This window comes from Poecilia mexicana, unplaced genomic scaffold (assembly GCF_051168715.1).
Source record: "Poecilia mexicana isolate PSO_F unplaced genomic scaffold, ASM5116871v1 scaffold_12, whole genome shotgun sequence".
Classification (NCBI taxonomy): domain Eukaryota; kingdom Metazoa; phylum Chordata; class Actinopteri; order Cyprinodontiformes; family Poeciliidae; genus Poecilia; species Poecilia mexicana.
Genome location: NW_028263381.1, coordinates 15825956 through 15840430, shown reverse-complemented (window position 1 = coordinate 15840430; position 14475 = coordinate 15825956). Strand labels below are relative to the sequence as shown.

General features: G+C 39.0%; 1 protein-coding gene across 1 annotated transcript in view; it reads right to left on the bottom strand.

The window, feature by feature from the left end:
• Window positions 1–7: 7 nt before the first annotated feature.
• sardh (sarcosine dehydrogenase) overlaps window positions 8–14475 on the bottom strand; it is a 29101-nt gene continuing 14633 nt past the window's right edge. Inside the window, exons 13-22 of the mRNA XM_014993867.2 lie at window positions 12281–12364; window positions 12073–12186; window positions 11507–11645; window positions 9693–9806; window positions 9121–9268; window positions 5682–5775; window positions 4169–4331; window positions 3854–4022; window positions 3189–3324; window positions 8–2322 (exon numbers count right to left, since the gene is read on the bottom strand). Coding sequence (XP_014849353.2) covers window positions 2194–2322; window positions 3189–3324; window positions 3854–4022; window positions 4169–4331; window positions 5682–5775; window positions 9121–9268; window positions 9693–9806; window positions 11507–11645; window positions 12073–12186; window positions 12281–12364 — 1290 coding nt within the window. The 3' untranslated portion in view covers window positions 8–2193. The remainder of the gene's footprint in view (window positions 2323–3188; window positions 3325–3853; window positions 4023–4168; window positions 4332–5681; window positions 5776–9120; window positions 9269–9692; window positions 9807–11506; window positions 11646–12072; window positions 12187–12280; window positions 12365–14475) is intronic.

Here is a 14475-nt window from a genome sequence, read left to right as displayed (position 1 = left end):
AAAGTGCTTTAGGTAAAATCACATTTTATTAATAAAGAAATTCTCTTCAACACAAGTAACAAGTCTAGATTGACATCAATAATTTACTTTGACTGTTTCTCTTTGCATGACTCATTTGTTATTTAAAGTCAGCGCTGACTTTAAATAACGATTAATTAGTAAACATTTTGTACTTGATGTGCAGCAGCAAGCATCAGAGAGATACTAGAGTGATGCTAAGCAACTTACAAACCCATCCAGTGACTAAAGGGCACCTTATGTTTTAAAGGCTCAGTTACAGAGTAAAGAATTTATTACATAAAGAGCACGAAGAGCATGTAAGAAAGTAGCATTACTACTACAACTTTTACTCCATACTCAGTAACTTTATATCGACGATGCGGCTATTTGCCACTTCCTGAAGATTCTTGTCTGGCAAAAATAATCTTAATTATGAGGTAATCAAAATGTCAGTGTCACTGAAGCTGTGTTTTTATTATGCTAGCCTGAAACTTCAGCCCTAGAATTTAATGACCCCGAATCCTCAACCAGAGATGCTTCAAACACGGTTAAAACTCGGCATTCTGCAGCCGTGAATGTTAGTTAGTCTCCAATTCTCTTATTCTTTGAAATTGAATTAACGTCTAAATTGTAGCAATTAGTTTAACAAACTAAGCCGACGCCACTCACAGAGCAGCAGCCTCCATTCTTTTAACCTTAAAAACTCTGTTGCACATTCCTGAAGGGTTATGGCTGTTTTCGTTTCTGTCTTGGAACATTGAAACATAACAGAAATAGATTAAAACCTTGAAATATTCTCTCTTCTGCCCTTTCACATCCATTTCAAAGGATCAGAGTAATATCAAAAACTGAAAGCTTCCATATCGCAGCCATTTTCTTATGTAAATTTCTACTTTACTCATCTGTTTATAATTTGACGCAGACTATATAGTTGCAGGATGCTAAGTCCAGTTCTCAGACTTACCAGGGAAAAGTTGCAACTTAAGATACAGTAAAACTTTGATTTTAGGAGAGCTGAGGTTTAACAATGTTTGAAAAAGTTGTTTTTTTAAAAAGTGCACTACTTTTTTTTTTATTTGCCTCTGTGGAGTTTTTTTAACCTGTAGAAAAAGAGCAGAGCTCATAGCCGTTAAGTACTTTTATGAAAACCTAATGGAGCAAAAAGAGCCTTCATGGAATATTGTGACCCCTATCGCGTTAATGTTAAAAAATATTCATGATAAATAGTTAACCTCATAAAAAACATCACTCTACCTCAGCCATTTGGTGGGCATGAAGCGCCAAAGGCACAGTTATAAAACTTTGAAGCCAGAAGCAGGAGGTCACACACAGTCAGTTTGCTAGATGGCTGAATATTTTACCCTTCAGGACAAAGCCTTGATCTCTAGTTGTTGGTGATCAAAAAATATGAAAAAAAACAAAAAAAAAACCCAGCTTTGCTCTTAATTTAAGCCAAATTACATTAAATACTCAATTACCTGGGAAGCGGCAGGATCTGATTTACTTTGAGTAAAAACACACACACACACACACACACACACACACACACACACACACGCACGCACACACACACACCCACACACACACACGCGTATAATCTCTTTTCCGAGCCCTTTTAGGACTTCTTTTGTTAAGGACACTCTCAGTGCTTCACATAAAACTTTACAACACAGACACGTCTATCTATGGTCATGATAATTAATTCTGTTCAACAGCTCAGTGCAAAGTGAGCTGCTACAGGAAGTAAGACTTTCAAAGGTAAAAACTGAGTCTTTAAAGTAATAAATATCTGCACTAATATCCTCTAATGAATTGCTAGTTTGGCAAAAAAAAAAAAAAAAAAAAAAAAAGAATTATTCGGGTAAGTTATGTTTGCGTGCTGAGAGGATAGTGAAGTTTATTTAGTTCTAAAAAGATTTTGTCTTGATAAAAAGTCCTGAACTGGTGGAAATTTTATGGTAATAATCGTATAAGAGCACATGTCAAGGAATAGTGGACCTGCTTTGATTTTGAACATTTAAATCATTTAAATGAGCAAATATTGTTAAACTCAATCTCCTTCAACGTCACTTTATCGCTTCACATTTATGAAACACCATCAATGGCAGAGGTATACAATTGTAGTGGCAACTGAATGTGGAAAAGCAGCAGATTGCATATTATTCTCTAACCAGAGTGTTTTCACATTGGCCCTCACTCGTAGATTCCTTTAACCCGTTTATTTTCAGGGTCGAATGGAGATTTGAGGTGCGCCTTGGCCTTGTACGCCACTCCCATCCTTTCGAGCGTGAACTCTCCGGTTTTAATGAAATCGGCACTGACCTGGTGAAGGAAATAAAAAGATTTAGTTGGTTAAAAAAAAAAAATGAATAACGATAAAAAAAATAAAAAAAACATGTAAAGGGCTTGAGGAAAGCAGGAATGAAAGAGGGATTTCAAAGGATTCACAACAAACAGAAACCAGCAGCTTGGAAGTCCTGAACGCAGAAAGCAATTAAGCCGTTTGTGACTCGGCTGTCAGTTCCCTTGAAACACAGAAAGCTAATTTTCACTGACCAGCTCACATTTCCCTCTCGGCAGCAGCCCTCCCTACTGATCTCCCACTCTGTCTCTCAGTCATTTACACAGTGAAACTAACACAGCTGGCTGCCTCTTACATGAAAACTCTGAGTAACTCCAGGTTTTTATATAGAAACCTTAAATATCACTCGCCTGCAGCAAAGAAAATACCAACGCTTCATTGAAACAAAGATTTCAAGAGTAGCAAATCCATCGGTAGCCCTTTAGAGAATATGTTTTTTACTTATCAGCTGGGTCAGATTTATGGTTATCCAGCAAGATCTATTTAGGAAAATACTTAGGTTAATAAATATTTAAGATAACAATTTAGATTTCAAGAAACATTCTCGTATGAAACAGTGATAAAAGGCTTTCTACAAGGTTTCCACATTCATGGTTTATCAATAATTACAACCTTGCTGAGATATTCAGCTTTACTCACTTCTCATTTAGTTCAGTTGAACTGAATGCTGTCCTACATAATCATTAAATATTTTAAGTTTTTCTTTTAATCAATCAGCTTTGGTCCAAGAGAGATAAAAGAAATAATGTGAAACTAAGGGAACAAGAGCAATCCCAGAAACCAAGACTGGATAATAAACGGAGAAAACAACGTGCAACAAACTCACCACTCCTCCATCAGGGTTGCGGATGTATCCATAACCAAGAGTTTTGTCTATGAAAAAGCCGTAGTCGGCTCGCCGGAGGTGACCAACAGGGACGCCGTTACGGAAAATGGCCTCCAGACCGAACATTGGTATTTTTCTGGTGTAAAAGATAAGAAAAAAAAAACAATGGCGTTGCAACATACTTCTTTTAGATTTTTGGAAAAAAAAAAAAAAAATATATATATATATATATATAAATATATATATAATACTTTCAAAGTGCAAACAAAGATACCAAAAAAAAGTTGAGAATCTGTGAAAAGGAGTAATAACTTGATTTTAGGCTCATGGTTTCCTAACTGAGAGTTCCAGATTTCTCTGCGCTTCCTTTCATTTAGAAAAACATGATACAAAAATAAAAAAAAAATCATTATCAACCTAAGGAAGATATTCCTACAGATTCAGGCTCCAACTACAGATGGATGATCAAACAAAGTACAGCAATAAAAATAATTTTTTATACCCGACATAAAATACTACAATGAAATACTGCAATTTTCCATCATTTTCATGTCTGCATACTAATTTTAAGCAAAGAAAAAAAACATTTAAAATTAAAAAAAAGAAACTTTTTTCCCATTTTGCTGAAGGCTTAATTGCAGCCTTCAGACAGAGTATCTACTGACTCATCGATGGTGAAACAGACGATACGCCTCCTCAGCCCCTCTTCCTTCTGTCTCTCCAGCGTTTCCCGGCCCTGGAATGGGATGGAGCTCTTCAGTTTGCAGGTGAAGGCAAGCCCCGCCTCCAAAGGTGTGTCATCGGGCCGAAGGTCAGCGTGCCAGTGTCTGTACCCTGAAGAAATTTTAATTAAGAAACCGGGAATACGGGCTTATGAGCATCAAGACCTCCCCTCCTAAAACCGACTTTGCAGTGAAACAAATGTTGAGAGGAAATCATTATTTGAGCTGAATTTCAATATGTTAAGTTGTTTACGTTACCCTTCTCTATGCTGAGAGAGTCGATTGCTCTGTAGCCTGAATTGATGATGCCATGCTTTGCACCGGCGGCCATGACAGCACGGTAGACGGGAAAACAGGAGTCTTTGGGAATGTGGAGCTCCCAGCCGAGCTCTCCGACAAATGACAGACGCATTGCTCGCACCTGGATGACAGACCGGGTAGAAAAGAGGGTTACAGAGGAGGAGGAGGTATTTGTGTGGAGAATCAAGCTGCCACAACGAGGGTTCATCTGTGCTCATTCGCATATCTAGTTGGACAAAGAAAAGCAAGAAACAGAAAAAGAAATGAATGAGAGTCAGGGAAGAGGGTAAGGAAAATGTTTGCAAAAATATTGACAGGAGAAGATAGTACACACCACATGAGCAGGAAAGGAAATGTGGAAGGGGACAAAAAAAAAATGAGGAAAGGAAACTTCTCCAACGGTTCTCGCAATTGGTGCAATGACAGAAAGTCCATCTGTCCAGTCAGGGATCACTGCAGGCACCATATGCACATCTCCAAGCTCAGCGTAGGTTAGTACATTGAGCATATGACCCTAACACACATATGTGTGAGGCATGCATGCATGCCTCACACACCACCACACTCATGTACCAGGCAGCCAAAAAACAAACATACAGACAGAAGCACGACATGAAATTATACAGATAAATGTGTATGCTTGCGCAACTGCTGCCGCTGACAAGTTAGGAAAACAGAAACAGACAGCGAGAGAGTCTAATGAGCTGTGAGGGGGTGCGGAGGGGCAGGAAGAGCTCTGCTCACACAAACAGCACTGCAACCATTAAACTGTCACCGAGACAAGGCCAACAACCAGCTGGAAGACAACACAAGCGCCTCGCTCGGCACACATCCCCACACGCTCCTGCAGCGGCGAATGGAGATGCAGATCGCAATCGCTGGGACCTTGCATAATTTATGCAAGAGAAAGTAAAACAGACTGAGGCTGAGTGTGCCGATATGTGCCGCTGCATGAGTCTGTAATGAGTGCAACGCTCTCTCCTTTTAATCAGAAGGTCAGAAATCACAGGTCAAATCACAGACACCTTACAGAGTTATTAAACAAGTATGCGACAGACTGGAATGTAACAGTTCAATGTAAAACAGAAAGCCACAATCATCCCTGCTAAAATAGTGCAATATAGTAATTGCTACTATCCATTATATTATCTATAATAATCTGTCTTTTTTATTTTGATGCCAAAATCATAAGAGTACATTTTAAAAAACACATTAAGCCTCAATAGGAGTAACGTATACAGCTATGTGCAGGTATAAAACTTTAACAATTCAATTAAATGTCCCATTTAATTAAACTAGGGTTTCCAGTTCATATATGGACTGATTTGACATGTTAGTAAGAACTATCATTTATTCTCCCTCAACACAATTAAAAAGGAATCTCTATTCAGCAAATCTCAAAAGTAATAAACTTTTACTCAATAGTATACGACTGGTGCCCATGACCGAGTGTGATTCTTAGCGTTTTCACCTGATATCCTGCTGCGTTCACAAGCTTATGGGTAGAGAAGGGAAACGCTTCGTTGCTGAGATCTGCATCCAAAACTTCTTGCAGTACTTGTCGACTGTTAAGGCAGAAAAAAAAAACAGAGTCACAAACTATGTTAGTCATTCAACCTATGTTTGACCAAATCAGATGAGCCAAGTGTACGCAAACATGGGATTGTGTTTTATTTTTCATTCTGAAGCTAGATGTAAAGTCAGATACCAAAAATTGCTGGACTGAGTAAACAAAAGAGAAGTACATTGAAATCAGCTCGCAAGATGAATTGGTGACTATTTGGTCAACATCTCCGACTGGTGACTAGTCAGTTAGAAACGTAAAAATCCAATCTGTTTCTGATCGTTTAACACACGATTTCAAAGCACTATCATTTCGCAATCATTGCTGATGGCTGACGTTAGTCATTTCCACTTTTAGTTCAGTGTTTAAAGACAAAAGCAAGAGAAGAAACTTGACAAGAATCTATTTAAAAGGAACTGTCATTTTCATAACACATCTGTGGTTCATTCAGGCTGCAAGAAAGAAGAGAGCAATATTTCCAGCAGATAACAGAAAGGCTAAATAAAGTACAGCAGAGTTACACCATTCGAGTCCTTAAACTTTTCAAACTGAGTTAGTTAAGGCACATGCACCTTGTTAGGTCTAGATGGAGCCAAATTATAAAATATTTTTCTTCTTCCACTCTTCTTTGTGTTCTTCATCACTTCTGCCCCTCACTGTTTGTGGCTGATAAAAAAAATTGCAATCTGATACAACAATAGGCACAAATTGGTACCATCTGCTGGACTAAATGGGCATTTTCACAATCTGCATATATTCTGTGCTATCTGAGTTATAAAGTTGGTGTAAAACTAAACACAGGATGTGCAAAACAATTGTTTAAAAAAAATTGCACAAAGTTGTTAATTCTAAGCTGTAAGTTTATTATTAAAGAAAGTTATTATTTGATTTCTAGGTCACTAAAATGTCTCTCAAACAGGAAACACTGGAATTTGAAGAAAATATGCAATCGTTCCTCCTGCAAGCTACACTGAAATCAATATTACATAATGATGAGTCAACACAAAATAATAAATATTTTATTTTTGCTCTCTTGGCCTCATATGCTTATGAGTGGGAAGACAGAGAAAACATCTTTTTAAGGATTTTTTTTTTTTTTTTTTGCCACGGTGTGGCAGGAAGCCAGGCGTGTGGATATTTGTGGAATGACTGAGGTTCTGCTTCTGCAGCTTTGTGCAAGTCCCTTTTTCTAGAAAGCAAGTGATGTAACAGATATAGAAGGATGTGGGCACGGACAAATATAAAGCTTTATTCTTGAGCTAATACGGGCTGATGTTTACCTCAAACTGTGCTCTCAAACTTTCTCAAGAGAATTAAAGAGCCAGGAAGCAAAGGAGGCTCTTGTTGTCGTTTATTTCTTTTTTTTTTGTCCATTTAGCATTGACTTCTCAGCTGTGCATACACACGGGATGTTTCATGATTCTATCAATTACGCATACTGTTAATAATTATCTAAACAAGCGGCTGAGTATTAGTTTCACACTTTGAAACATGATGCCAAGCTGAGAGAAAGAAAATCAAAGGTTCCTCTCATTGGGGAACTTAAGTGAGACGTCATCGGGAGAGAAAACCCCAACACATCTCTGTAAACACTGTGAACACATCTTCATGCTCCTCAAGCTTTACTGGGATCAATTTGCTTCATCAGTTAGCAAAAACATGACAGAGGAAGAGTAATTTTATGAAATTCCTCAACCAGGCAAGACATGAATATGGTACTTTGGAGAGGCAAAGAGAAAAAGAGAGAGAGAGAGAGAGAGAGAGAGAGAGAGAGAGAGAGAGAGAGAGAGAGAGAGAGACAACACAAACTGCAATCTCGTACACACAGTTACAAAAAAAGATCCATAAACAAATGAAGCGACTTGTCGTTGCTAGACTACAGTCGGGGACTGAAATAATTATTCCTGGCTTGACGTAAGCAGATCAGTGAGGAAGACCATGAAAGCAGGGGGGCAAGGTGACTCAGAATAGGTCGACCAAGCAGGAAGCGAGGAACAGTGAGAGAAGACAAACGAGGAGATCTATTCGATCACCGCAGAGGGAGAAAAAAAAGGAACCGAGGAGAACAGAGGGTAAAAAAAAGAAAAAAGAAAAGAAAAAAGAAAGGCCTCCAGGAAAAGATATCGACAAATCCCACACAGAGAACAGGGGTGGACGGACCCTGCAGCTCCGTGAGCGGGAAGAAGAAAGGCAGAGGGCAGAAAAGTGGGGAGGAGAGGAGGTGAGAGAGAAGGAAAAGTTAGATTGAGGTGAGCACAGAATGGGATCAAGAAAAAGTAAAGTTGGCCTTGCTTGCTCTGCGAGTAAAAAAACAAAGAAATGCTGGAGGAAGTCAGAACAAACATGGGCTACCGGTTATTCACAGCAATCTTTTTTTATTTACCTGAGCGAGTCACCAACCAAAGGTTACGGCTTCAGTAAAACCACAAGGACAGTTCTACACGTGAAACATTATTCAATGTGATGAAAACACATTTACAATGGAGGAGATGTTCACAATGAGTGAACAACACAACAAAGAAGGAAGAGAGTAACAAAGAACAGGAAACAAGCCTTTAAAACGCCTTTCATGTCATGGACTTGGCAGGTTTTATCAGTAAAATAAAAAAAACTGATCGGTTTCTGGACATTCATCATGATGAATGTTAAATATAAGGGAAAAAATATATTAACCTTTTATTAAATCTTTAATTCAATTACGTATTTCTACATTAAATATTTACAAAAATTCTCCTCTGCAATTTTGTTTATATTTATTTTACAAAAGTAACTGTTGCCAGAGTTATTGGTACTCTGAATAATTCATAGAAAATAAATTTAACTGAGGTGCTTTTGCCCTGTGATGGGCTGGCAGCCCGCCTGGAGACGGGCACCAAACCCGCCCACCACCCTGTCGTTTCACAAAATTACCCTGATGAGAATGTTTTGCTGGCATGTAGATCAGTGGATTAGTTCCTCCTTTGCACTACATTACTAAATGCTGAAGCGTTTCCTTCTGTGCTGTAGCTCTTTGAGATTGAGATCAAGCAACTGATTCTAGCCTCACTATAAGATGTTTTTTTTTTTTTTTTTAGTTGTTTTAGGTTACTGTCCATCTGTACTGTGAAATCCTGGTCCAATCGTCTTTTCTGCAGCTTATCTACTCTGAGCACAAGCTCACATGCTGTTAATTAAAAAAACAAAATAGCGGCTAAACTATTTAGATGTTTAGATGGCTAAACATCTGTGAAGTTTAGCCATCTTTACTGTTCAATGACTAAATCATAAATTTGACCTACATTATGATTTCCCCATTCTCTTAAGTAGGGATAAATGACGACCGTTCCACCTTCTTTCCTCGTCCCACCTCTTAGGCCCCTGGATGCTGATCATCCCCATGTCTTCGGAGTGGTCCGTCAGCTGGCAGTGGAAGCCTTGGTCCTGAATAACCGTCCGAATGTGGTTCCAGTTGTGTTCGGCGACTCCGCCTCCAATGGCAAGGTAGTATGCATCACCTGGAGCAAGAGAGGCCAGTAATTTGAGAAGATTAGGCACAGTTAGCCAGCAGAAAAATACAGCATGACTCGTTAGCTTCTCGTTATATGTCGTATGAAGACGCCAGCTAACATCTTAAACAATATAACAATGCAGACGTGATCACATCCAACTGTTTAACTTGACTTTTTCATTCCTGTATACTCGTGCTGATGGAATAAATGGAGGAAGCTTAGAAAATTATCCTACTCAAGTTTCTTTCATTAACGCTGGCATTTGGGTAAAGATATTCACCTGTGATTGCAATAAGTAATAATTCTGCCCATGTTCTCTCTTCCCTCACATCTCTTCACATTTTCGGCCAAGTTTTGTTTCAGACTCAGTTCTTTGGTTTGTGTTTTCAGGTGAAGTTTCTCAAAAAGAGGACGTCAGTCTGTTTCTCACCATCTGATTGCGGCGCCAGCGGCAGCTTGGCAGCGCCTGGCTCCAGCCTGCTCACCGTCAGGTCGGCCTCCGCCCCTCCTCTTTTATTCAACATACACGTATACACAGTGGAACCTGAAACATGCACACACACCTGTCAGTGAATACTTATTTACAGTGCTTTGCAACAGCATTCATGCCTATTGATCTTACTTAAAAGTCACCACATGGTCAACATGAACCTCAATGCATTTTATTTGGATCTATGGTGACAGACTAGCACAAAATAGTGCATGCCTGTTAAGTAAAAGAATAAAAATTAGAAGTGTCAATTTGCATTTAGCCCCTTTACTTAGGTCAGAAAACACGATTCTACGTTCTCACAAAGCACATACCAATCCATAATCTGAAAATGGAAAGAGTGGCATATCTTCACTTAAAGCTACAGTACATACCTTTCACAAAAATATGTTTTTTATGTATTTGCTAAGCGGTGTATTTATGCAGCTAGTACTGGAAGAACTGGGAGAAGACAAAAGAGTTCGATTTTTTTCACAGATTATCTGGCTTATACTTTACTATCTCGACAAAGTGATAGTTTTAACAATTATTGTGGAGTCGGCATTGTGCGACAGAGTTGCTTTTTTTAGCAGGACCACAGAAGAAGCTGGTCGAAGTCAGTGAGAAAATGGATGGAGCGAAACAAAGGTTAAACCCGGAAGAAAGCCTGTTGGGCAGCTATTGCAAGAAGTCATGCATCAAAATTTGAGGCAAAATGTGAAAAAAAATTCAATGAATATGAAGAATTATGTAATGCACTATATATATGAGCAGCCTTGAATATGTGCAAGCTCAGAGTTTAAATATTTACTTTCCCTCAAAAATCACCCCAAATCCATGGTTTATTTTCTCTCCTAAGAGCATCATACCATAAATAACTCTGCAACTGGATGTTCTCTATTGAATATATGTATGACCAAAAATGTTTTTTTTTAATTATTATAGCACACCACTTGACAGGAAACAAGTTCGGTAACAGCCGGATGACTCTAATATGTGCCAAAGCATAGGTGGCATATTTTACTGCAAAGACATTTGTTATAAAGAATCAAGAAAACCTCCAAAATCAAATAACTCTATAACTAATTACAAGTGACACCATTTTTTTAATGCTCATCCATTTCCTAAAAGAGTTAATGTTTGCAGTCACAGATAAATATGTGCAGCTGATGCCTTCATCAGCTGTAATTTAAAAGAGTGATTACTGTTAACAAATACAAATCTGTTCAAAAAGGATTATCTAACAAGGCTTGGAGGGAGATGTAGTGTAATTGCCTCCGAGATAAAATGATCAGAGAAGTATGAAATATTGGATTTAAAGGAAACATGGCAGGATAGTCTTGCACAGACACATGCAGCTCTACAGTGCTTTGTTAATGGTGGAGAACTGTTTCTCCACACTGTCTGCAACCATGTAAAAATAAAAATAAATCATTTTGTTTTTTTTGCATAATTTGCTTCGTTAATCCATGTGCAAACTTCATTTTAAGTTAGAAAAAACCAAGAGTTTTACAAATACAAACAGTTCATGCATAACCCCGCTCTATCTGACTCTAGCCTTAAAGGGCCGGCGTCTTACATGTTTTTGTTGTGTCCCAGAAACCAACACACCTGAATGAAAGGGCTGAATCACTCCCTAAGCATCTCATCAAATTCTGCAGAGGCCTCGTCATGAATCATTCATTTCATTCAGGTAAGCAGTGTGTGTGTGCGTGTGTGTGCGTGTGTGTGCGTGTGTGTGCACGTGTGCTTCTTCAAACAGTTGCCCGACTAACCTGGCTTCTTGTTGACATCAGCCGAGAAGAGCCAATCGGCTGCTTTCTTGGCATCTGGTCCGGTGAGATAGAACTTCCCAAAGTAGGACATGTTAAACACGGCGACGTCGTGTCGGCATGAGAGACACTCACTCTTAATCTGCATCGGAAGCAGCAAAACTCAGCACACGTGTTCAACACACTCGCTGAAGAAAAATAATAAAAAACACGTCGCCATCTTCTTATTTTGAAGAAGGCTTAAATCGGGGTTGCATCACAAAGAGCAGAATTCATCAGGGGAGTGAAGTTAAAGGCAAAAATCACAGATTTCACTCCCAGAGTGTCTGTCAAGTTGCTAAATTAGCTTGGAGGTTTAAAGCTCTTTATGCACCATTAAAGCCACTGCTGGTACCCACCACCATTACTTGTTTATGACAGAAATTCATTCAGTCTTTCAATTTTTCTGCTCTGCGGACTGAAAAGTAAACATTCACACTCATCAGACTAACTTGTGTTTTGACAGAGAAAACAAGCTGTTGAACTTTGTCTGACTCCAGACACAAACACTTCTGCTCTCTGTAACTTACCACATCGTGATGCGGAGGGAAGTCGAAGGTGTACTCTTTGCCCAGGAGTTCTTTGTATTTGTAGTTCTCGTTTTTCCTAATGTTGTAAGCTCCGTAGTAATCGTACTTTTTAGGCTTTTTTTTAACAAGACATGCAAACACAGTGTTAAAGTATGGCAACTACAAGCAGTAAGTCTGTGGTAGTGTGTGTTTGTTGCAGGAGCCTCACAGGAGCCGGCCCGTCTTTGTTGAACCAGCCGGGTCTCTCCCAACCATGCCTCTCTTGAAACATGCAACCTTGCTCTGTCAGCACCTGGAGTGATGAAATAAACACAAAAACAAATCAAATCGCTGCAGAATGCACAGAGGGCACACGAAGCTGAGAATATTGCCAATCCACCGGTCAGTGTTTACTGAAAATACAAGTCCGTGGTTAAAAAAACAAAATATTGTTTATTTTGAAACAGTGAATTTTATGGGACATGTCAACACAAAGCAGAGAGTAATTTCAAAGTGAAATGAAAATACATGCATATGCATTTAACCCTCTTTAATCTGTTGCACAAAGTGAAATCCAACTAAATGTTCAGTCAGACTGGGTTGCTGAACAGCAATTTTTTAAGTATTGTCACACACTTCCAATTATATTTAGATCCGGACTTTGACTGAGCCACTAACCCTGCTACAATCCTCTCCACAACATTCGCCTTGGCCTTTCTGCGGCGCTCCTTGGTCTTCATGCTCACTTATATTCTCTAGTAAACCTCAGAGGCCCTCACAAAACAGTAACTGGAGTCTATTTACTTTTTATATGACTTCTGAAGGAAATTATTTGCACAAAATTGATCCATCTATCTCTTGCAATAGCAAGATTACTGACCAGGACCAATTTTAGTAACTTAGAGCTGCTCTAACAACATGTTATTCCTTGAGTCTATTGATCTGTCTGCATCAACAAGCTAATGAAACAAAAGGCCAGTCCATCAACTTGATCCAACACAAATGCAGACATAATGATTACTGCAGACAGTCGCTGACATTTGTTGCATTTAGAAGAGATAATGAAGTTTCTCCACTAATGGAGGAACTGATAAAAAAAATAAAAATAAAATGTTGTACCACGTTTGTTTATATCAAGTGGCTGCAGAAACTTCCTAATTCTTGAACACTGTTCAGATAAGATATTTCGAGGCTCTCCATCCTCCTTGCTAAAACTGACAGTCGCCCACAGTTGGTAGGTATGTTGTGCTATGCTCTCTCCCGAGCAGGCATCAAGCTGTCTGTCTTTTGCCAAAACGTCCCACACTGAGCTATATTTACCATCTGTGCTACCGAGGTGGAGAAAGCGTGCGAGCAGCAGTGTCAGAGATGACTTGCTGATGGTCTGAAATAACCACATATTGCCTCCTATAAGTAGAAAGTCTCATTATTTGCACAGAGACAGCTTGCCTGCCTGGTCATACCTTAAAGCATACCTTCTAGCGGTAGTGCATTACAACACTGTGTCATTTCAGATTTGAAAAATGGATACAAGTGTTCCCATTAAGGCAGGTTAAGCCGTCTTCAAGGATCTAAGTTGTCAAGTATAGAATATAAGAGTTAGAATTTAAATTTCAAACATTTTTTTTTTACATTGCTACAATTTTAATTCTTCATGTAGTCAAAAGACTACATTAAATAACTCCTCCATCACCCCTTTAGTTTTCATTTTTTGTTTTTATTTTGCACCATGTTTAATGAACCTCTGCAGAAAGCTTTATGTATGCATGTAAAGCAGGGGTCCCCAAACTTTTTCCTGCGAGGGCCACATAACTGTTCCCTTTTCTGGTCGGGGGCCGGTCTTAGTTTTTCGAGAAAAAAACCTTAGAAAACTTTTGTTGACGGGGGGGGGGGAGTGAAACTGTGGACGGGGGGGGCCTGGATTACTGCCGACGACATATTCGCGTTTGTAGATAGATTTTTACCCAGAATGCAAATGGAAAAAAACCGTGAGTGAAACGGTGACTAGTATATATTTCATTGAGGGAAACTAAGTTTCATATCTGCTCAAGAGCCCCCCTGGTGGTTGAAGAAAAATCCACATATATATGAAAAAAAACACTGAATGCTCTGGTATTGTTCAGGGGGCCGGACCAAATGAGGAGGCGGGCAGGATCCAGCCCGCGGGCCGTAGTTTGGGGACCCCTGATGTAAAGTGTTACAGAAGCTAAATAAATCAAGCTTGGGACACAAATGAAACTTATGGGACCATAACTTGTTCTAGAAAACTCATGCATGCAAGGGTAATAGTCCAACAGTTAAAGTTAAATAAATATTTAAAAAAAGTATGTCTCTAAGTGATTCTTTAGTGTGTGAAACATGGCGGTGAAATCCATTAAGAGTTTGTGCTAGGCCAAGGAGAGAAACAAAGCTGAAAAACATCCA